General features: G+C 47.6%; 7 protein-coding genes across 7 annotated transcripts; 2 read left to right on the top strand and 5 right to left on the bottom strand.

The window, feature by feature from the left end:
* Nucleotides 1-1,490: 1,490 nt before the first annotated feature.
* Nucleotides 1,491-2,342, bottom strand: LHYA1_G005973 (uncharacterized protein; the record flags this gene model as incomplete). The annotated part of the gene is made up of 2 exons (XM_031150914.1): nucleotides 1,491-2,182; nucleotides 2,234-2,342. The coding sequence occupies 2 exons, from the start codon at nucleotides 2,340-2,342 to the stop codon at nucleotides 1,491-1,493; spliced, it is 801 nt and encodes a 266-aa protein (XP_031003904.1).
* A 2,040-nt stretch (nucleotides 2,343-4,382) lies between these two features.
* On the top strand, nucleotides 4,383-11,785 carry PKS1_1 (Reducing polyketide synthase; the record flags this gene model as incomplete). Its single annotated transcript, XM_031150913.1, has 8 exons — nucleotides 4,383-4,653; nucleotides 4,802-5,441; nucleotides 5,493-6,018; nucleotides 6,063-6,109; nucleotides 6,161-6,678; nucleotides 6,733-6,833; nucleotides 6,943-10,572; nucleotides 10,625-11,785. Coding segments are annotated over 8 exons (6,894 nt in total), but the record flags the coding sequence as incomplete, so codon positions are not given.
* Nucleotides 11,786-12,227: 442 nt separating this feature from the next.
* rhgA (Rhamnogalacturonase A) lies at nucleotides 12,228-13,798 on the bottom strand (the record flags this gene model as incomplete). The annotated part of the gene is made up of 4 exons (XM_031150912.1): nucleotides 12,228-12,678; nucleotides 12,741-12,921; nucleotides 12,977-13,495; nucleotides 13,543-13,798. 4 exons carry the CDS (start codon nucleotides 13,796-13,798, stop codon nucleotides 12,228-12,230), a joined length of 1,407 nt encoding a protein of 468 aa, XP_031003906.1.
* A 2,432-nt stretch (nucleotides 13,799-16,230) lies between these two features.
* LHYA1_G005970 (uncharacterized protein) lies at nucleotides 16,231-16,915 on the top strand (the record flags this gene model as incomplete). The annotated part of the gene is made up of 2 exons (XM_031150911.1): nucleotides 16,231-16,408; nucleotides 16,467-16,915. The coding sequence occupies 2 exons, from the start codon at nucleotides 16,231-16,233 to the stop codon at nucleotides 16,913-16,915; spliced, it is 627 nt and encodes a 208-aa protein (XP_031003907.1).
* Nucleotides 16,916-17,377: 462 nt separating this feature from the next.
* Nucleotides 17,378-19,872, bottom strand: LHYA1_G005969 (uncharacterized protein; the record flags this gene model as incomplete). Its single annotated transcript, XM_031150910.1, has 3 exons — nucleotides 17,378-19,357; nucleotides 19,399-19,618; nucleotides 19,670-19,872. The coding sequence occupies 3 exons, from the start codon at nucleotides 19,870-19,872 to the stop codon at nucleotides 17,378-17,380; spliced, it is 2,403 nt and encodes an 800-aa protein (XP_031003896.1).
* Nucleotides 19,873-20,383: 511 nt separating this feature from the next.
* On the bottom strand, nucleotides 20,384-21,475 carry TIC32_2 (Short-chain dehydrogenase TIC 32-like protein; the record flags this gene model as incomplete). Its single annotated transcript, XM_031150909.1, has 2 exons — nucleotides 20,384-20,786; nucleotides 20,832-21,475. 2 exons carry the CDS (start codon nucleotides 21,473-21,475, stop codon nucleotides 20,384-20,386), a joined length of 1,047 nt encoding a protein of 348 aa, XP_031003895.1.
* A 585-nt stretch (nucleotides 21,476-22,060) lies between these two features.
* Nucleotides 22,061-23,224, bottom strand: LHYA1_G005967 (uncharacterized protein; the record flags this gene model as incomplete). Its single annotated transcript, XM_031150908.1, has 3 exons — nucleotides 22,061-22,529; nucleotides 22,645-22,915; nucleotides 23,071-23,224. The coding sequence occupies 3 exons, from the start codon at nucleotides 23,222-23,224 to the stop codon at nucleotides 22,061-22,063; spliced, it is 894 nt and encodes a 297-aa protein (XP_031003900.1).

The following is a 23,224-nucleotide window of genomic DNA, read 5'->3' as shown; positions in this document are numbered from 1 at the left end:
GCTCCTTTCAAGCTAGGTCGGTTCGGAACTTGCGTTAGCTGTCCAGCTGTCCTTGCGCTGTACGGAGGAGTCATAGCATGTGCTTTTTGTGGTTGCGAGAAGCTGAAATATCTCAGTCATTGAACTGACAAATAGATAGACAGACAAATCTAGGTCCTGGTGCCTTATGGAGCTGGGCTGGCTGGCGGTGTCTCCGAGTGAATTGGAATGATGCAGTCTCGTCGCACATCTAGGTTCGTTGTACCTCTGTACTTGTACACCATCTGCTCCGGCCTGGACCTTCTGACCCAATTAGAGTCAATGAAGCGATGTACAGAATATAGTCCAACGAGAGGAGCTTTTATTGAATTGCTTTGTGGAGAAGCTTGGCTAGGTTTCAGAGGTCTGTGTTGCGCTATGTCTCGCTGTGTCTGGTCGGGAGTTCAGCTGTGCGTAGCCCAATATTATGGCGCCATCGAGGGGGGCATATATAGCGGTAGTGTATGGATACAACTTTTGTAGGACTCGGATGATCCGAACTTTGTTTGTGGTTTCTCTTGACTGAGTTGCTGAGTTGACTATATGTCCTTGTATGAAGTAGCCCACTTAGCCTCGATTAATAGCTTTGAGCTAAAGTAAAAGATCATAGCAAGATTTCAGAGGCCAAAGTTTTACTTAGGTACGAACTATTGTCTGAAGAGTTAGAAACTTGCCGGAGGTTAAAGTATAGGTCGTGTGACTTTGGTATGTGTTCAATAGATTATGGTAACGTAAGAATGTGTTCGAATCCGGGGATGGGTATATTGAGGCTCGGGATCAATTGGCCTAACATGACACACCAAGCTTGGATATAAGATTGTGGCCTATATTTGGATCGATTGTAGCAAGCCCGCTACATGGTTTCGAAGATAGGTCGCGGGATATTGGAGACAGGAATGCTCAACCACGTGACTCGCCTGTATCGTGACAACTTCTGCCTATGAAGAACTGTGACTCAACTATTTTGCAAATTCAAATCTTGCCAGCATCATGAATCGCCTTGAAATTAAATGCCACAGAATAATGATATTATGATGACTCGCTAATGACTCACCCAACAAGTGAGTCACAGAATTCTTGATGCTAAAGGTATAAGAACCCCCGTGACATCCCAGAAATCTTCTTCTTTTCTCTTCATCTTGGTGCAAGGGTAATACATACAGCAGTGAGGACTCGTCCGAGCTTATGTTTTTGCTTATTGAAAACTATAATGTTTGACCACTCCTGTCATAACTTTACTTTGACAGGGAATATTTGGAATCACACCTTCTCGTAAGGGACTATCTTTTTTCATTGCGTGCTATTCTTCATGGATGGACGTGAAGAAGATTGAGCAATGCTGCTGGGCAGCCGAATAGTATAGCACCATCTCAGTTTGGAAAAGGAGAACCATAAAAGCCAAGCGAACGCATATACTTTGACTGGAAAGAAACCTCTAGAGCTTGAGACGAACATCGTGTAGCATTTATAACTTAAGCACTTGCCAAACCCAGACCCCGTACCGCATTCCCTAGCTCCTTCAGAGTTTGCGCATCCCTTGGAATAGTATGACCTTTCCCATGATCAAAAAGAATGGCTTCATCCGGATCACAGACGTTAAACAATGCCATTGCGCCTTGGAGATATGGATCATCTGCGCCAACACAGTGTAATGTGGGAATATCAATGATATCTTCGCTGGTATCGGCCAAGACCATCTCATTTGATTGCAGATTCAATGGAGGCCAGCCAGCAAAGAATATCGCCCTCTTGATCTGTCTTGGCCTCCCTTCCTCCTGCTGTCTTCGCAACTCATCCATGATGAATGTGCCTGCAACAACAGTTCCCTCGGAATATGCACAGATCCCATCGAATGGCCCGTGTGCCTCTATGGTGTGATATATAGCATCAAGAGCGTTCCTGACACTTGATCGAATGCCATCTTCTCCTTGGGGCATCAACTCTCGCAGCACATCTTCGGCATTCTCGCCCTCGGGGAAATCTCGTACTCGCTCAAGAACATCGTTTTGATTGGTCCCTTCGATCCCATCGTATTCGATGAATCTGTAATGTGGTCCTGGTCCGAAGTAATCTGTGAATCCTTGAGGCGGGGAACAAGGAATTGTTCCTTGGGTGAAGAAGAATTCTGCACTGCCATCTGAGATGAGTTCTTTACAGAAAGGTGCTATTGGTTCCGATCAGCAATATGTTCTGAAAATTCCCCCACGCTGCCTACCTAGTTGAACCTCAAAGTTCTGCTTGAAAGTTAGCAAGTATACTGCAAATGCATATGGTGGTCCAACCTTCGCGCTGCCATAGGCTCCTGGGAGACATAAGAACCTCATCGTATTTCTGGAGTGTCGATCTGTAGAATACTTTGAAAGTGCAATGGAGGGGGAACGTTTTGTTCAGGAGATGAGTTTGGCCTATATCATAACTCGCGATAAGACGTGGGGATTCGGCGAAATCTTGCAGGCAGTCTCGAAAGCGACCATGCCATGCGAGATGCAAGTGACGACGTGGGTGTTTTATTGTCAAAACAGTTTCTGAAGCCGATTTTTCTCTGGGAGCACCCTGGATGGGACCGACGGGTACGTGTCACCCATAGGACCACTCCAAGGGATACCCGAAAAGGCGATCTGTAGATCATGCTTGTTGGAAGCCCCCTCCCTTCTTTTTTTTTAGACGCACGATTGGAAAACCATTATTGCGACTGGTCTAGTGATACAGTAGAGATCAGGTACGAGGGGAAAAACGAGCTAAAAAATTGCTGGATTGCACATGTTTCAGAGCCAGCCACTATCATTGCCTCAGAAAGAATAATATTTCAGGCTTCACTTGATTTCTCAAATGCCTTCAAGTCGACTGACGTCGGCTATCGAGCCTTACGACGGTTGCAAGAGGTGGGGATGGCACTGGCATTAGGGATGTTTGGACTGAAGGACATTCCCTAGGCCCGAACTCAAGGTCTGTACCCAGTCTCCTATAACTATTGTCTTTGGTACCACCACTACGGATGGGCGCAAAGAAGTGTCTCTGTGTCTGCGGCAGTACCGCACAGTACTCATAAGGCGTTTGCCACGGCGTCTAGAACCTTCTATTGCCTGCGCTTTGGAGAATGAAGAACTGTAGATTCAAAGAGGCTTCAAAAGAAACTGAGGATGAAGGCTGTTGGAGCTTGGCTTGGTCTACTCTGTTTGCCCTGCGCCTGGACCGATGAAATACGCTAATCCTAACTAAGAAAGACCCGCACGGTCCATAAGCCGTGCACCACCATACTTACTCCCGAGGCTTGCAGCTTGCGGTACTTGTGACACTTCTCTACCACGACTTCAATTTGTACGAAACCAGCTGCTCGGGCTATGTTATGCTGAGCTACATAATGCGAAGTATTAAGTTCCTAAATACCGGTAACGTATCGCTACTTGGCTATCCTCCTTGCAAAGCTGTGGATAGCTCCACAACCTTGTCCCTGTGAACATATTCATGCGTTTCCGTCCTGATACCTCTCCGCGGCTCGTTTTCCCCTCTTCTCCCTCCATCTCTGAAGTCTCAGGGGCCTTATCCCACCTCTTAAGGGCATTGAGCTTTCTTCTGCCGATCCCTGTCAAGCCGGTATTTCGTTGCGACTTCTCTCCTCAGTTATTTGCTTGGGCCTGTATCGTTTCAGATATCAAGATTTGCCATGGATGGCCAAATCATTATCTACGGAATATGATCTTCACTGTTCTAGTAATAGACGATATCGAACCAAGTACGCCAGATCGCCGAGGCACATACTATGTCTGTCCTTCGATCACTGGCTTAGGAGCCCCCCAGCTCGATAGCTTCCCCATAAGGAGTATCAAGCTTCCATACTTTTCTTAATTTACCTGCCACAAGACTCGCGCCATGTGCGATCAGATCCCAAGCCAATTCTTTCACTTGTCATCCCTACACCACGCCTTTGCGAGATGATCTCCCTTTAGAAAGGCTCGCATCAAATAGATCTCAACGTGTTGTTACCAATCAAGCGGAACGTTGTGGAGAAATAGGCGATTTTAAACCCTAGGTCGTAATATCTTGCTCTACATCCGAGACTATCTTGCGAGAAACCTCTCGCCACACTCCCTCGGCTTCTTTTTTGACTCCCTGGACGATATCTTCTCATCTTCCAGTTCCACTTACCAGTCTCTGTATCCTTACGGCAGTTTCCAAAGCCGCCCATTGCGTCTACTATATGAGATAGCAGTCCACTTACCGATATAGGTATCTGTCTCCGGCCTTAGTATGTTCTCTTACAACTAACAAGTCCCTCAAAACCGCTTGAGAATTATATCCTAACTCTTATATAAAGGTCCTATCCTGCTAACATTCTCGAATTTCGACCATCAATCCATTTGCAGAGCACTATGGCACCCCATGCTATGTCAACCGGCGACGAGAGCCCCAGTACTTCACCAATATATTCAAACTCCGAAACCAACGGACACATGGATGGCGCAGCGCGTATCAATGGAAGCAACGGCATTAACAGGACTAATGGTGCCAATAGCACAAACTCCAAAGCAGAGAGCTTGTCACCAATAGCCATTGTTGGTATGGGATGTCGTTTACCAGGCGACGTTTCAACTTCAGAACAGTTCTGGGAACTTTGCTCTCGGGCTCGTAGTGGCTGTAAGTTCTTACCGAATAGCATTGGGACTTTGACTTGTTATTCCTAGGCCCCAGTTCAGACAAGATCTTGAAACATGCATTTCCAAGCTCATTCTTGTTACATCGAAGAATTCATGAGCAAGGTGCTAACATCCTCTTTTTTTTGTAGGGTCCCCAATTCCCAATAGCAGATTTAACCACGAGGTATTCCACCATCCCAATCCGGATAAGGTTGGCTGCTACAATCCAGAGGGTGGGCATTTTCTCTCTGAAGATATTGGACTATTTGATGCCCCATTTTTCAACTTGACCGAAAAAGAAGCGATCTCGCTGGATCCTCAACAGCGATTGTTACTGGAGTGTACATATGAAGCCTTTGAAAATGGAGGAATCCCTAAACACAGTTTAGTTGGGCAGAAAGTAGGCGTTTTTGTTGGTGGTTCCTTCGCAGATTACGAGCTGAGGAACTGTCGTGACACCGACACAGGTACGTCAAAAGAGCTCTTCTCTGTCCTAATAGCAACTAAGAGGATTTTCGGAGCGAAAAAACCCCAACTAATCCGTTGGAAAAAACCAGCCCCTATGTATCAAGCCACTGGATGCTCTTCGTCTATGTTGGCCAACAGGATTTCATATTATTTCGACCTTTCTGGCCCAAGTTTCACGGTAGATACTGCATGTTCGTCTAGCTTGTCAGCCTTACATTTGGCCTGCCAAAGCTTGCGCAGCGGCGAATCAAGCCAAGCTGTGGTAGCGTCTAGTCACTTAAACATTTTGCCGGATTACTTCATTACAATGTCTATGTCAAGGTCAGCTGCTCAATCTTCCCAAACAAAACATTTTGCTAATTCATCTTTTAGCCTTTTCTCGAACGAGGGAAAATCTTTTGCCTTCGACCACCGTGGTAACGGATTTGGTCGAGGAGAAGGTGTCGGATGTGTGATCTTGAAGCCCTTAGATGAGGCTATTAAGGCGAATGATTCTATTCGCGCTGTTATCGTTGGCTCTGGAATCAACCAAGATGGCAGAACAAAAGGAATCACTATGCCAAGCGGCGACGCTCAAGTTGCATTGATGAAATCCGTTTATGAAAAATCTGGTTTGAACCCTGCCGACACAGGGTACATCGAAGCTCATGGCACTGGTACGAAAGTTGGGGATCCAATAGAGGCCGCGGCCTTACAAGAAGTTTTCGGCGAAGGACGAACCGCTAAACAGCCTCTCTTCGTCGGCAGTGTGAAATCAAATATTGGTCATCTTGAAGGTGCGAGTGGTGTGGTCAGTCTGATCAAGACCGCTATGATGCTTGAGAAGGGTTTCATACTCCCGAACTGCGACTTTGAGAAGGGAAATCCGAAAATCCCGTTCAGCGAATGGAATATGAAGGTAGTTTCCGCAGCTTTATTTCTCACGCATGCTGACAATTACAGGTCCCGACAAATCAGCGCCCGTGGCCACGGGGGAAGAAATATGCGAGGTTAGTTTCAAGATGCCGTGCAACATGAAAATTGTATTAATGTACCTGCAGTATCAATAACTTTGGTTTCGGAGGGACGAATGCTCACGCTGTCCTTCAAAAGGCACCTAACCAGCCCAAGGCTGTTTTGAATGGAACCAATGATACACGGGCGACTGGAGCTCATACCTCGCCGAAGAGACTCTACATTTTGTCTGCAAACGACAAGACGGCATTGGAAGCCCAAATGCATGAACTCACGATATACCTCGAGCAGCGTCCGGAGGTCTTCCAGAACTCTCTTCTGCCAAATTTGGCATATACCTTAGGTCAACGCCGATCCATCCTCTCTTACAAGATTGCCATTCCAGCAAGGTCGTCCGCTGAGCTGATACCTGAACTTGCTGGATTGAATATCAAGCCATCGAGAGCGACACAGGAACCTAGGATTGGCTTCGTTTTCACAGGCCAGGGTGCCCAATGGCATGCTATGGGCCGCGAGCTTCTGGACGCGTACCCCGTTTTTGCTTCTACGATGGAAAAGCTCGACAATTGCCTACTTGATCTAGGAGCCAATTTCTCTCTACTGAGTAAGAGTTCATAGTTGCCAAGGAAATTTTAATTTGAGGCTAACATGGAGACAGAGGAGTTGTGTAAGGACGCTGAGTCTTCGAGGGTCTCGGACGCAGAAATCAGTCAACCTGCATGCACCGCGATTCAATTAGCTTTGACTGACCTAATAAAAGTAAGTACTTGCTGTACTTTCCACATTAGCCTTTGTTTCGGACTAGCCTTAAGTCAAAGAATATTTTCTTCCCCATTGACACAAATGCTAAAATATGAATGTTTCGCAGTCCTGGGGAATACAACCTGCTGCGGTAGCTGGCCATTCCAGCGGCGAAATTGGCGCTGCGTATGCAGCTGGAGCACTGCCGCTCGACTCTTGCATTGCAATTGCATACTATCGTGGCCAGTCGGTTCTGTCGCTCAAACGCAAATATCCAGAGCTCAAGGGCACTATGTTGGCCGTTGGAGGATCTGTCGAAGACGTTAGACCCATGATCAAGTTGTTGAAAGAAGGCCGTGCCACCGTAGCATGCATTAACAGCCCTTCGAGCGTCACAGCATCTGGGGACGAGCAAGCAATAGACGAATTGCAAGACTTGATTGAGCATAAACAGATGTTCAACCGAAAGCTTCGTGTCGACACTGCATACCACTCTCACCACATGAATCATGTGGCCGAGGAGTACGGAGATAATATCAAGTATGTCACTCCCAAAAAGGTGTCTACAACTTCCTTCCACTCTTCATTATTAGGACGCCAGGTCGACACTGCAGACTTAGGCCCAGCTTATTGGGTTGAGAACTTGACCCGCCCAGTGCGGTTCTCGGAGGCTATGCAGAGTATGTGCAAGCCCATTGACGACACTGCGACTCCGGGAGTCGATATTTTGGTAGAGATCGGCCCGCATGCAGGTCTCGAGGGGCCTATCAAACAGATCCTCAAGTCAATCGGCGGGAATGTAGTCAAGATTCCATACGCATCAGCCTTGTACCGAAACAAGGATGCAGTCGACACTTCTGTACAATTGGCAGGAAACCTATTCATGAAAGGGGCCATGGTGGACTTTGGAGCAATCAATTTCCCAATTCCTGGAACTAAGGCGCCTGTACTCCTGACCAATCTTCCCAAGTATCGATGGAATCACTCGACAAAGTATTGGCACGAGTCGCGTATTGCGGATAAGCACACCGATCGACCATTCAGCCGGAACGATTTGGTTGGGACTCTTGCCTACTACTCAAATGATCTTGAACCAACATGGAGAAATATCATTCGGGCTGACGATATGCCTTGGGTGAGACACCACAAGATGCAGTCAATAACAGTTTATCCAATGGCAGGATACATCACCATGGCCCTAGAAGCCGCAGCCCAGAGAGCAGTGATGCGAAATGTCGTTTTCGACAAGTTTGAACTGCGCGAGGTAACGATTAGCCGACCTTTAGTAATTCACGAGGGTTCCGATGTAGAAGTAAATATTACGCTCCGAGCGCACGCTGAAGGCACACGTTCATCCTCTGATACTTGGGATGAGTTCCGAATCTTTTCATGGGCGAAGGACCGAAGTTGGATTGAGCACTGCCGGGGACTTATTTCGACCCAAAAGCGAATCGAGAACAATGTTGTTGATGGCGCTCAGCAGATGCTTGATGAAAAGACCGCATTGGCCTCGCGAATGGTTGCCATCACCGATGCTTGCACGACTGACGTAAATGCTTCGGAGATGTATGAGGCTCTCGACGCAGCTGGCGTCGGCTATGGCGAGTCCTTCCAGGGCCTGGAAGATTGCCGGGCTAGCGATAACTATGCTGTGGCAGATCTGGTGATTCCAGACACCGCTGCTTTCATGCCCAAAGGCCACGAGCCAGATTTTATTATGCATCCTGCAGTTCTCGATCAGTTTGTCCAGATCGTCTGGCCAATATTTGGTGCGGGACGGAAAGATCTGGATGTTATGTATATGCCTTCCTTTGTCCAATCCATGTCCATCTCGACTGGCATCACTCGAATTAGTGGAGACCGATTGAGAGTCTTTGGTACTGGAAAGCCAACACTGGAGGACCCATCTCCGACAAAGTTGACGTTGTTTGCTACTGCATCGGAGAGCGAAGATGAGGCTCTTATTACCATGGAGTCTTTGGTCATGACGCCTATATTTGATGGATCAAACGAGTCTGCCTCATCTGCTAATCGCGAGCTTTGCTACAAAATGGACTGGGAAGTTGTCGCGAAAACCGGACCCAACGGAATGTCAAATGGAGCGACACATCACAACGGAGAAAACAATGGCGTGACCAACGGTGGAACGAATGGGCACTCTACCTTCCCAACATATGATTCAGAGGTTGTAATCATCTGTGATGAAACAACCCAAGAATTGCTAGTAACTGGTGTCAAAGACCTTTTGATAGACCTGACCAACAAGACCCCAGAAGTGGGAGCACTTGGCACTCTTGTAACTGAGGGCAAAGTTTGCATTGTTCTTTCCGAACTTGATCGGCCCATCGTTTCGAGCCTTGGCGCAACAAATTTCGAGGCGCTTCAGAAGATGCTTACTTCAGCCGCTGGTGTTCTCTGGGCCATTCGAGGTGCTTATACTGCTTCTGAGGACCCTGATGCCGAAATGGTCATTGGAATGGCAAGAAGTATCCGCTCAGAGACCTTGCTCAAGTTCGTTACTCTCGATCTAGGCACATCACCTCAACTTTCCAGTACCGGAACTGCCGAAAACATCCTGCAAGTCTTCAAAACGAGCTTTTCGTCTTCCGCAGCTTCATTGGGTGTCGATATGGAGTATCAAGAACGAGATGGCAAGCTTTTTGTTCCTCGCGTGATCAATGACCCTGACATGAACAAGTTCGTTCAGCAGGAAACTCAGCCAACTACAGCACCAGATCTGCAACCTTTCCATCAGGACGGGCGACCGTTGAAGATGGCCATTGAGACAGCTGGTGCACTTGACACTCTTTACTTCACCGATGACCCCACTGTTAACACTTCATTATCTGAATATGAGGTCGAGATCGAGGTCAAGGCCACAAGTATGAATTTCAAGGATATCATGATATCCATGGGCCAGTTGTCAAGCAAGTACATTGGAGTTGAGTGCGCTGGAGTTATCAGTGCTGTCGGCAGCAAAGTCACCGATCTCGCTGTGGGAGACAGAGTCTGCGCTATGTCTGAGGGCGCTTATTCCACGTATACCCGATGTCTTTGTACTAGCGCACAAAAGATTCCTGATACACTCTCTTTTGAAGACGCTTCCACAATTCCGGTCATTTTCTGCACTGCTTACTACTCGTTGTTCGACCTCGGTCGCTTAGTCAAGGGCGAGATGGTCCTGATTCACGCCGCGGCTGGTGGTGTAGGTCAAGCAGCTATGATCCTTTGCCAGATGATTGGAGCAGAGATATTTGCAACTGTTGGCAGTGTTGCCAAGAAGCAATTTATAATGAGCGAGTATGGCATCCCCGAAGACCGCATCTTCTACAGCCGAAACACATCCTTCGCGAAGGGTATCCAACGTGCCACTAATGGCCAAGGCGTTGACCTCGTCCTCAACTCTCTTGCTGGCGACCTTCTTCGAGAGACGTGGGATAGTCTATCTCATTTCGGACGCTTCATCGAGATTGGCAAACGAGATATCGTTGGAAATAGCCGTCTTGAGATGTCCAGATTCGAGCACAATGCCATGTTTGCATCTGTTGATTTGACAGTCGTGGCTGCTGAACGTCCCAAGATCATGAAAAGGCTTCTTTCGGATGTCTTCGATCTGATTAACAAAGGGCTTGTAAAGCCGATCTCACCCATCACTACGTATCCAATTTCGAGCGTCGAAGCTGCTTTCCGTACTTTGCAGGGTGGGAAGACAATGGGAAAGATTGTCATTGTTCCTCGACCCGATGATCAGGTCAGGGTACGTACTCAGTATCTCAATTACTCGTGACTGCAATGCTAATTTTGCTTAGGCTATCCCTTCCAAGACCCCGAGAAGCTTATTGAAAGCCGATGCGACATATATCATCATCGGTGGTACAGGAGGTCTTGGACGTAGCATGAGCAGATGGATGATGGAAAAAGGAGCTCGAAGCGTCGTCCTCATCTCACGAAGTGGAAGCGCGACCGGCAAAGTCGCGGAGCTGATAGAAGAAGCCACCGCCCTAGGGGCGACAATTACAGTCCGCTCCTGCGACGTTACCTCGAAAGAGCAAGTCCAAAAACTCATCACAGAAGACATATCCACCCTGCCACCTGTCCGCGGCGTAATCCACGCAGCAATGGTCTTGCACGACATTCTCTTCGAGAAAATGACCTTCGAGCAATGGCAAGCCGTCGTTCAGCCCAAGGTAGCAGGAGCATGGAACTTCCACCACGCGCTTTCATCCATCCCGCTCGACTTCTTCATCGCGCTCTCCTCAGCAGCAGGCGCAGTCGGCAACCGAGGACAAGCAGCCTACGCAGCCGCAAATTGCTTCCTTAACGCCTTCGTACAATACCGCGCCCGCCTCGGTCTCCCAGCCTCTAGCATCGACCTCACCGCCGTCAGCGACGTTGGCTACCTAGCTGAAAACGCAGATCGGCAAGCGCAAGTTTCCGAGAACATGGGCAGTGAAACGATTTCAGAGAAAGAAGTTCTCGCCTTGCTTGCTGCGGCGATCACGGGACGCATGAAGGACAACTGCGACAACCACTGCATCACGGGTCTCAAAATCGTTCCTGGGCAGCCTGGGCCTTTCTGGGCCGATGACGCCAAATTCTCGTACCTGAAAGCAGCAGCTGCTGCAGAAGCAGAGAATCTCTCCATAGCCGCACCAGCCATCTCCCTTTCCTCTGCACTCAAAGACGCGAGATCGCAAGAACAAGCTTTGGAGTTTGTTTGTGAGGGCCTGATGACGAAAGTTAGCGCTGTGCTCATGGTGCCAAGGGAGGAAATGGATGCTAGTCGTCCAATTGTGGTGTATGGACTTGACAGTCTGGTGGCGATTGAGATCCGGAATTGGATTACGAGGGAGTTGGAGGCTAGTTTGCAGGTATTGGAGTTGTTGACCAGTAATTCTATTACGGCGCTTGCGGAGACGATTCTGAAGAAGAGTAAGCTTGTGAGCTTTGAGGTGAAGAAGGAGGGTTGATGGGACTTGTTTCTGTTTGTATGTACGTGGGCTTTTGTCGGAATGTTTCAAAGGCCTGGTTTTGTAAAGATAGTGTTTATTTCTCGTTACTTCTAGCTGGACTAGATTTGTTAAATGCGGCGTAATTTCTTCGCAAATATACCGTTGATAACTGTTAGCTTGACTCATGTTTCCACAAGTCGATCTGTTCCGTTCTACTGAACAATTTCTGAGACGCTCGAGTGTCATTTATTATAATTCTTTCAGCAGAACTATCGGAAATTGGTGAACCTTACACTTTGCGGATTATCTTTAAATGTATTAGGAGTTCATTGGATCAAAAATAATGAGGATTGCAAATTGTTCATTCATGACAATGTTGTAAATATATACAGAAGAAAGGAACATATCTTGCTCCTACCAGAAGCCCAACCTTCTAATGCTACCGAGATATGCGCAGGCTTTAAGCAGTAGGAGTTGCAGATGCGCTGACCACTCCCGAAGAAACAGGGGCCCAGAACGCAGCAGGTGTATAAACAGGAATAGGAAGCGTAGTCCCATAGCCAGCGATACCCCACGCCGGGCTCGTAGGCGAAGTGTACCCCGCAGGCGTCACGGTAGTCGTTGCAGTGGTGGTGAAAGTCGCTAGTGGTGAAGCGGTAGATGTTCCGGCGCAGTATCCAGTACCGTACACGTTCTTGCACTGGTTTAGAATCTTATCCCCATTCTCGGTCCACATGTCGATGTTGGTGAGCGAGATGTCGGTTATAGGGACGATGTCAGAGCCACGGATTACGATGGGGGCGCGCGCGCGCCGTTGTCGACCGTGCCGGTCCAGTTGTTGAATGTGAGGCCGCTGAGAGCAACGGCGCCAGTGTCGGGTGTGGTGTGCGAGTACCAGTATTGGTCGATGTCTTTTTGTTACAAAGTTAGTTGAGAAGTGTTTGGGTTACGGTAGGAATGAAGAGGACTTGACTTACCGAGACCGTAGGTTGTGTCGTAGGCCCAGAAGTTTTCGAAGAGCGAGTCCTTGACGTATCCTACTGCTCCGCTTCCTCCCGGGAAAGTCTTGATCATGAGCATCTCGGTGCATTGGTAGATGTAAATGTTTCTCATGGTAATGTTGCTGACGGCCGCCTCGTCACCAGCTGTTACATCTTATTTAGAAGTCAGTATGGTTGAATCGGGCTGCGTTTCTCGAAAAGTACATACCATCCGCTGTTAGTGATCCAATTGACATGCCTCCACTTTGGTTGCAGTAGACTTCCTCAATCAACACATTGTTTGACGGGGTCTTCACACTGATGCATTCATCCCTGTTCGTGACCTCGATGTGATGGAGGTAGCAGTTGTCGAGACATATCAGGTCAATTCCATCAGTTCCACCAATAGCTGGTCCTCGGACCGTGATCTGGTATGCTTCCAAATTCGAGACGCTGTTGAGTACTAGATGGAATGTAGGTGAATCCACAAAGATGATGTCGTGGATTGAGATGTACGAGCAGCTGATGAAACGGAACAGTCTTGCGTTTTGGCTGGAGCCTGAAATTCTGTGGAGGTATCCTTGCCCATTGATAGCTCCAAGGCCATTGCTAGAGAAGACCTCAACATCGGAAGCATTCTCGATAACAATGGCGTTTCCACCGAAACTTCCGTCCGCCGTTAGAGTGATCAATCCATCAATTTGGAAAGCGTAGGCACTCCCTTTGTTGAGTGTAACACCAGTTGCAACTATATTTATTAGAACGAATTATGATCTTGGACCGTAAGTAACAAACTTGAATATGAACCAGGAGGCACATAAATCGTAGCTCCACCAGTGGATGCACATGAGCTAAAGGCCTTCAATATAGCGGGTCCAATGTCCGTCGCGTTATCGGCAACTGCACCATAGTCGAGAACGTTGCAAATCTTTGATTTTGCGGATAGAGCTGTCTTGGGCCCCACTGAGGTGATGTCTATCTGAGCAGCAGCTTGGGCTACAGAAGACAAAAAGAGAGCCGGAACGACGGCTTTGAAGATATTGAAGAACATGATTCTTGGAGTATTGAAGTAAACTCAGGCTTGCTGAGAAGAGAGAGAATATAAAAATGGATGAACAAGTGTGTACTGTGTGTAATTGCAAACGAATGTAAGGAGAATAGGCGTCTCCTGGGCGCTGTGAAAAGAGAAAGTCTGTAGAAAAAACAAAGATTTTTGAAGAGAAGAAAAGAGAAGTTATAACACAACAATTATATGGATACTATCCATAATTACATTTACATGGAACGCAACAAATTTCTCACGAGGCTTCCGAAACCATAAGCGGCTTGCACCCGCAAAGGTCCCTTCATTCCCATAGATTCTAGACTGGACTATCCATAGGATGCTTAGGATGATTCCGAGAAAACGTGATTAATTTATCCTGCACGAGGTGGAAATACTTTCCCGTCAATCGGGGAATTTCCTGTGGAAGTTGCGGGGACGGTCCGGATATGAAGGATGTTTCAAATAGAGGATCGTCCCAAGTCCATGGTTAGCGTCATATATTCTGCCCCTGCAGTGCCTGCACGCATGATCAAATTCCAAAGGATTTTGAGGGAAGCGACTCGCAAGCGGTACAAAGTTGAAACCCCGATCCCATCCCAGAAGAATAGAATACGAGGGTTTTAGAGTATGTCGATCACGTGCTCCGTATCGAGAGCGCGTTTCTCTTGGCGTGTTTCATACTAACTTTTCTATATATTTTCACCCCGCGTCGACAAATATGGCCCAGGATGGGGGCTTCCCTTCCCTCCATACTTTGCTTGCTCGGATCTGGCCGCACCAAAGTACCAGTCTTGGAGGAGCTTCGTCCAGAACACAATTGGGAACCCAGGGCATTCTGCAGGTCAGATAAGCCCCAATTGATTTCCAAATCAAGGCGCGTAGAGATCGGTATACTCTTTTATTCTAGAAAGTAAGCCTATTGACATGGTAGTAGACTTCCTAGAGGAACTTCCCCTCATTGCGGAACCTTCCTGAATATTGGGTTTTCCGCTGCTGGGTCCTCGATCATCGAAGCCGTCGCATACCGAACGATACCTGCTCCTGATGCAAATCAATTCGTGTTGGATGGCTACGGGCAGTTGAAAGATTTGAAGCTCAACATCTAACCCGCACATCCCACGAAGCTTATAAAAGAAGAACGCAGGGCGAAGCCGCAGACAAATACTATATGTACGCAGCCAGATAGTAAGACCTCTACACCCGCGGCAAGATGCTTGAGTTTGATCGGAGGAGCAGAGCACTACGACAAACAGTCGTCTCTAGACGTACAGGAAGGCTGTTTAAACCTTTGACAGCTATCCAGCTTTCAATCCGGGGTATGTTGATACGATTTTTGGAGGTGTATGCACGAGTGACCGGCGATGATGCGGTGTATGGGGCCTAGCGGGTACCGAAATTATCTGTCGTCAAGTCGTAAGACAGAAGGAAATGGGGATTAAGGAACAATTGAGTACATCTCATTGATCGAAGTGTGAGCGAGTGCTTTTTTCGTTGACCGACCAACTCTCGGCACCACAGCCACAGTACTACATCAATGTCTCCACCCTTTTCTTCCTTTACGAAGTAGACGAGCTTATGCCTGAATGTTTGGCATGGAGCCTCTGGATGTGATTCTGGATGACTATTTGAATCCCTGGAGAATAACGGCACAATGGACCCTTCAAGGTCTTTACACCGATGTAAGTTTGTTTAATGACCAGAAAGATCTGAACAGGTCGGCAGGCGGCATGAATTGCAAACCTCTCTGTTTTATATTTTATGCAAAGATGAAATACTGGTGGTATGACAGGAAGCGGAAAAGTGCAGATATACTCCGTACGAAGTTACGAAGTATTTGCACATCACATCACACGGCAAGGATGTGAAATGCCGCGCCGAAGCGCTGAAACAATGCCAAGCAATCATTTGCTGGTGCCTATGATCGGCTTTCATGCATCGATGGCGATCCCTGGACCCCGCAAAAAGGCGCATCAGCTAAAACATTATTACATTATTTGCCGGTAAATATTCAGGGAATACGAGCTTCTTCATGAATGATCAGTTTTGTTTTGTTTGCCAAGTCATCTAGCGGGTCTGAATTTATCTGAGGATCTCAATTTATATGAGGGACATTTGTACTTCATGTACTTCGTGGACCTCTGCAGGTCATTGTCCTTTTTGAGCGACTTTATTAATACGAGAAGAGGGGCTTTCAACGTCATGATCGCCGGCTCAATTTACGAAGAGGTCGTTCCTGCCATTCCTGGTAGACCGACCGAGCGCCTCAAGAAGTATAAGTTTCCAGTTGTTGTTTCCCTTTATTGTTTCCTCTTGTCTCACGCATTCACATATCCTACAAATAGTGACCCCGCTCCATCTGCAATACTGGAAACCTTTACACCTCCATCAACCACAACCACAACCATATTATCGAACCACTGAATCACCAATCCAAAATCATGCGTGGAACAATTATCGCCGGCACCTTGGCCTTCGTAGCTGGAGTCAACGCACAGTACTACACCAACCAGTCTGCCCCATTCAATCTCGTTCTTACCTCTCAGAACACTACCCTTAATGGCTCTACTCTCGGCTCCTGTCATGAAGGTGCTGGTATCGAAGGTCTCTGTGTTGCTGGTATGTCACTTCTCCACCTGTTTTGGTCCATTTTCGGCCACAACCACAACTCAAGCAGGCAATGTTAACGATGAATTCACAGGTCCTCTGAACAGCGACTCCGGTTCATACACTTTCAACTATACCACAACCCAAGCAACTGAACCTACCGGCGTAAACGTCACTGGTCTCTTGACATGGCTCCTTGTCGGCGCAAACTTCGAGACCTCTTCTCCCATGCAGCTCGACCCTGTCCCAACCTCGAACGTTGCCGTCCCGCTGTTGCAGCCTTCGGAGGAGGGCCAGCTGGTTGCGTTCGACGCCGATAATAAGTTGGTAATTGTGAGAAATGTGGATGATACACAGCCTCTCCCAAACTACTCCTTTAAAGCTCTTTCCAACTGGTATGCTTGCACCACGGATTCCGGATACCTGTACCAGACTTTGGCTTGGGTTGTGGGAACTGAGACGGCGGTACCTCAAAATCCCACCTGCCAGAAGGTTGAAGTCGTCCGGGTCTTTGTCTAGAAGGCATCATGTTCTAGCAGTATGAAGTGAATCGGAAGTGGAAGGAACAAATTCGAAAGAAACGTAATGTTTCAGTATGGTTACGCAGATCACAATAATCCTAATGAAGACTCGATGAACAAATAATTTGGAAGTGAAACGAGCCGTCATGTCTAACAATGAGATTCCCAAGCGCAAATCTTGCTCGTCAATCCACATCCGCCCTTCCTCGAATGAGGGACGTAGCTCAAATCCTGAATTTCGCTATCCTGTTACTTTCTATTTCGTCCTCGCATCTCCACTGACACTTCCCCTCAAGTCGAGGCACGCAAAAACGCGAGAAATTCCAAGCCTAATGATCAAATGTTAGCTCGTATCTCTTGATTCTTCTAGCTGAACTTGCCGCTCCTCATGTATCAAGTTATCTCTCTGCATGTTATTGCGCATGTTTTAGGGCGAAGATATTGCTGAATTTTCGGAGTCTTAGGGGTGCATGTAAACCGAGTTGCTGACACCGGTGATTGAGCAGTCTGAGTATGTGACACCAAATCTGGAGCTTTGGGTACTGGTAGTCCATGCTGTTGAAGAAGAGGTATCATTGGCATCTAGGAATGTCTGTTTGGATATGGTACGGCGAGGAGGACCGCGCGCTGGACCAAGCTGCTCTCTTTCTCTTTTGCGTTCCTGAATCACACGTCGACCGAGTTCTTGTGAGCGCTCATGTGCGAAGGTTTTGCGATAGATTTCAATACGCGCGAGTTGTTCTTCTATACGAATTGAATCAGTTGTGCGTAATCGAATCCGTGCTGTATGTAGAAGTCGTTCTAAAGTCGTGTCTATTTTGCTGTCAATGTCGATACTTGCATTCAAATACCCGAAGGCTATCTCTAGAGGGTGTAAACTTTGTGCCCACATATTCTGCCTCTGCCAATGTTCTGTGTACGATGTATAATCTTTCAACATTTCTGTCCTGCATGAGTTTACCACCAGGTCCGGTAATGCAGATTTGTATAACAGCTCTGCATCATTGAATGCTCCTAGCACCGATAGAGTATTGGCCAAGCGAGCAAAAGCTCTTCCAACGAGAGACCAAGTATTCAAATCGCCGAATATCAACGTTTGAAGGACCATGAGTTGCCTTACCAAACGATCTTCGGGCTCCATCCGAATAAACAACTCTTTGAGCGCAGCAAATACCTTGATTAGTAATATTTTGTTTGCTCCACCGACCGACTTAGATGAATAGGCTCTAAGAATGGCAACGAGGTACATGTGTCGCGCCTCGTCCTTCTTTTCCTGTCTGAGGAGAAAATCGGCAAAAGACAATCGGCATTTCAGATGATAATCTTTGGCATGAGGGTTGAGGAAAATCGTCGGTCCCGTTTCGAAGCCGTCAAGTGCCTTTCGATAGTGTATTTGAGCTAGTAGTGCATCGCCTTTCTTCTCAAATATGCGAGCCAACTTGTGGGTGCATATGTTTGTCAAATACTTAATTTCTCTTTCCTCGAGAGAATACCCCGTTGTTGCATGGGTCTCGATTCGTATGCTCTCGTACCCATACCGCTGGAGAAGTATGGTAAATACCGCTTCGTCCCAAGCCCTGCGAGTTTTGTATATCCTAGCTAAATCGTCAAGAACAACACACAACCACTTGGTTCTGGATCTGAGAGTCAAAGACGATCCAGGGAATAATTCCAAGGGCGCTCTCCGGGAGCTCCATACTTGATCCAAAGAGCTACCTTGCGGTTGCTTTGCTATGCATCCACTCACCAGCACAAGGTGATCTTCCCGTTCGATTCCCGTAACTTTTCTTCGTGAACTTCTTATTTGCTCTCTAGAAATTGGAGAAAAGTTGAACTTTAGCTTGTGAGAGAGCGACTCGTAGGAAGGTCGGTTTAGGGACATGTCCTCGCTTGCCAGCATACTGACCTGTTGAGGTGAAGGCGGCGCTGGGTCATCTAGCGTATGGCTTTCTTCGTGGCCGCGATCTGGCCCGAGAAGGTTATCGGAAGCTACAAATGATAATTCCTCAAGTCTGGTGTTCATCAGACTGGCTTGCTCGGCGAACATGGACTTCCCCGCTAGGGATGTGGCAAGTTCAGCAGCGTGAGGAAAGTTGTCCTCGTCCTCTGGAGATCCAATGGTCACTTTTGTAGCGCCCAGGTCCAGATCCAGCGATATATAATGAGCCATATCGTTTTCCAAACTTGCTGACACGCTAGGGTGGGAATCTTCTTCATCAGCGGCGTTCTCGGGAGTAGAGTCTAGTTCAGAGGAGAAGTGAGGTCTTTGGCTATGGTGTTTTGATTGATCAGCAGGTGCATCCCTCCTTTCGAAATCATGAATAGCTCGATCTATTGATTCAATAGTAATCACGTTATTCAAGAGGTTCTCGAATTCTTCTCCATCCTCGGTGTGTGGACCTGGTGTATTGTATGTAATATTGGGTGGTGTTTCTGATGCCTATTAGCCCTATCGAGCGAACACATCACTTCAGAACATACCAGCACTCGGTGATGCAGCTTCCACGAGTTGGGTCGTCTTCCTCCTTTTAAAGTTCTCGAACCTCTGGGGTCCAATTTCCGACCCTCCATGGAGAAGATAGTCTCTTTCCCGTCATCTCGTGCTCGCTTCTCCGCTTTTGCAACTAGGATTTGCATATCTTGCGCAGGGATGTTCTTGTCGAAGCCCCAGTCTTTAAGTTTGTTTTTCCACTTGCGCACACTCCAGGTGGTTAGCAAAGATTGCTCATTATATCATAGGACGACCACTAACCTTGCTTTGAAACCGTGCTCCAGTTCAATCTTATTCATGGTTACTGGGAGAGTTTTATCCTCGACCATATAAATGCGACGGATCTTTTCCTTGAGGGGTTCCCATTTCTGGTCGTTCTTGATCAAGCGTGAGGATTTCAGAGGTTCCTCGGACTTGATCGTAGGTTGGGCTTCCTCGCGCCAATCATCTTCGTTCTCCGACATGATGGTTAATGCTGCGTATTGAGAAAGAGCTTCAAGTGATGTTTTTTGGAGTATCTGTATGATCGAAAAGCAATTTGAGGAAAGAAAGTCAATGAACATATGCGTTTTAAGGACGAAATTTGGAAGTCAGGGACGAGGCTGTAGGGTATTCAAAACCGACTGCATGCTGATCTAGCCAGCCACTCAGCGTCTCTGACAGAAGTGCATTTTGAGAACCCTGGCTCAATGTACGCCACCACATGCAGCACGAAGGCTAGCTAGCTACCTATCATGTGCGCATGTAAAAGTGCAAAGTGTTATTCCTAGGCTGGGAGATCCCACCATCGTAACCGTCGAATTCATTGCAAAAGTGCATTCTAGAATGGGCGTATTGGCGCAAGTGGAGTGAGCTCCTGTTGACGAGTGCAAACGCGGGGAAGCAGAATTTGATTATCTTCCGGACGCGATGCACGCCATCTCGTCGTATCTGCATGGGAAACTCGGCTTCAGCTTGGCAACATTCGCATTTCATCTACAAATCCTTCAACACCGTATCCCCTTCCCCAATCGCCGCAAACTTCAGACTCTCCACCCACAATTTCCGCTGCTTCTCATCATCCCTCGCTTCCAGACTCGGTATCGCCTTCTCACTTCCTCCAAGATACACAGCCTTAGGATACTCCCCCAGATACTTCTCATCAAAACATGCAAGCAGCAAATCATATCCTGATTTCTTTGGTGTGCGCGCTCTACCATTCGGTTTTAGCAATACCATTATGGGTTGCAGGTAGTAGAGAAGATAGCTGGTCAAGAAACGGATGAAAGCTGGACTATCCCTCAAGAGGCCGGTGCCGCCCATTGCACCGGGATCTAGGGAGAGGACTGAGATCTTGGAGAGTGCTGGGTCGGCGGACAACTTGCGTTGGAGCTGGTACCTAGGTGAGTTAGTATCTGGCCAATGAAAAAGGAATGGGACGTACATGAACATGACAAGTAATAGTTTACTCGTTCCATACCGCCTCATCCCAGCCTTATAACCATTATCATGGTACTCAATACCCTTTGACAGCGCTTCAGGGTCACGCCACAAAGTCTTATACTCATCGTCTTTATAAATCGCAATACTATCATTGCGCGAATCATACGCATCATGACTCCAACTCGACACCAAAACAATCCGTCCATGCTCCTTATCCATACTCCGTAACAACAGCAGCACAAATAGAAAATTCGCTAGATAATTAACAGCAAAATGGCCCTCAAATCCATCCTTAGTGAATGTCTGTGGTCTCAACGTCTTCTCATTAGCTTCCTGCCACGCACCATTCAGAACCAATGCCCGGATCGGCTCCCACGTCCCATCCGCCACTTTAGCGTTTATCTCAGCGGCGCGTTCGCGGATCGCTGCGAGGCTGCTGAGGTCTAGCGGGATTATCGACGAGGCGTGTGTCCTGGGCCCGTTCTGGAGGACCGTCTTGAGGGCAGCGGCGGAAGAGGGGTTTCGGACCATGTAGATTCCGCGGTGGGATGATGCGTAGGGGGAGGCTATTAGATTTGAGACGAATGCGCTCCCGAGACCACCGTTTGCGCCGGTGATGAGGACGCTGCCTTTGGGATTTGACATGTTGAGTTGAGGGGATCCGTGAGGGGTTGTTGTGTTAGGTAGCAACAGAACGAAAGGAATCTCAATGAAATGAAACGAAGCTGCGATTTGCTTGTGGAAAGTAAAATTCTAATATTTCTTTTTCGGGATTCTGCTCTTTATATATTAACATCTCTTGCTTACCTTGGTGAAAGACTTTGTTATGGCTATGCTGCTACTATACTGTACCGAGACGGCGGAATAGGGGTCGGGAGCGGGTAGTTTCTGTTCGCACCATCGCTAAACGGGACAAGGTGTCTGGGGATAGTGGGGCTTCCTGCACCTTGCTTATGCCCTAAAACTGGCTAATGCGTGCCGGATTCGTTCTTGATGTTTTGATTTCCTGACTGTCTAAGGAGGAGTAATAAGACCCGAAGCAATGCCTCCGTTTTTATGCTCGGCGTCTAGGGACGATATATTTGAATAATACTGGGTACACAAACCCCATATTTCAAGGCATAGGCATCCTTCAGTTTGTATTAAGAACGTTTATTTTCATTCTTCATTCTTCATTTTGAGTTCTGAAGCTGTTTATACAATATGCTGGTACAATTTCCTTCCCTTCTTTCAAGTCTTCAGAGCTGGACTATCGGGAGCTACATTCGGATCTGCAGCTTTCGGGCTTGCAACCTGCGGTTCCTCAGCATTCGACTCATCCACCTTCAAATCCGCCATCCCACTAAACGGACACGCACTCGCCTTCGTCGGCGTCGGCGTCCTGGGACTCTCCTCCTCATCTCCATCCACATCATCCAGCACCTTCTTGCCATGCAGATAGCCCTCCTTCTCAATAACCACCTCCTCGTTGGCCGTAAACTCGGCACCGTCGCGCATCTGCCATTTCGCGAATAGGTCGTTCTGGATCCAGATGACCTTGCCGAGTGCTTTTACGAGCGCGATCTTGCGCGATAGGTGGAGACGTGGGTGCGACAGGATCGCTTCGGTGAGGATGTCTTGGATGAAGGAGAGGCAGACGCCTAGGTGGATGTATTCTACGTGGAGGGGGTGCGCGCGGCCGAGACCTACGTGCATCATGCTGGTGGGGTTCTGTCAGTATTATTTTCTTTCTCTCCTTCTACAAAATTTAAAATCAAAGTGAAAATGAGTCCAAGTAAGATAATGGAATGGACTGCGTAAGAACTATAACTCACCCAACTTTATCCAAATACTCCCAAAACTCCATCTTCGATGGATCAGAGCACAGCTTCTGCAAATACGCCTTCATGAACATCTTCCGATGCAAGATCTGCGGACTATTCTCCTCTGGCACATCGTCTAGCGGGCCCTCGAAGCTCGTGCTACGCGTCGTGAAGGCGCGCGCTGTGATGTCGTACTGTAGGAGTTTTTTGTAGACGATGTTCACCACGGCTGGGATGAGAGTTTTGACGTATTTGGCGCCACTGACTAGGGCGTCGATGTCTCCTGTGAGGGAAGTTAGTAAGTCTATTTTTGATTTTTGATTTTTTCTTTCTTTCTGTTTTTGGCTCCTGTTTATGGCGACTGCTTTTGTATTTGGATGAGGAAATTAAATATAGAAAGAAAGAATGTTGTACTGTAGGAATAGGATTAAAACTCACTACCGCTGAAATCGAGAAAGTCGTGTAGATATCTGATACGTGCTTCCAGATCTGTGTATAACGCCTCCCTGCTAATATGCTTCATACGCTCCATCGGTCGAGCCGTACTTGACGCCGGAGGTGAAGCGGGGGTTGATGCGGGAGCGTGCGGCAT

This window comes from Lachnellula hyalina (assembly GCF_007821495.1).
Source record: "Lachnellula hyalina strain CBS 185.66 chromosome Unknown contig00106, whole genome shotgun sequence".
Lineage (NCBI taxonomy): Eukaryota > Fungi > Ascomycota > Leotiomycetes > Helotiales > Lachnaceae > Lachnellula > Lachnellula hyalina.
Note: the sequence above shows the minus strand (reverse complement) of the source record. Positions and strands in the feature narration are given on the sequence as shown.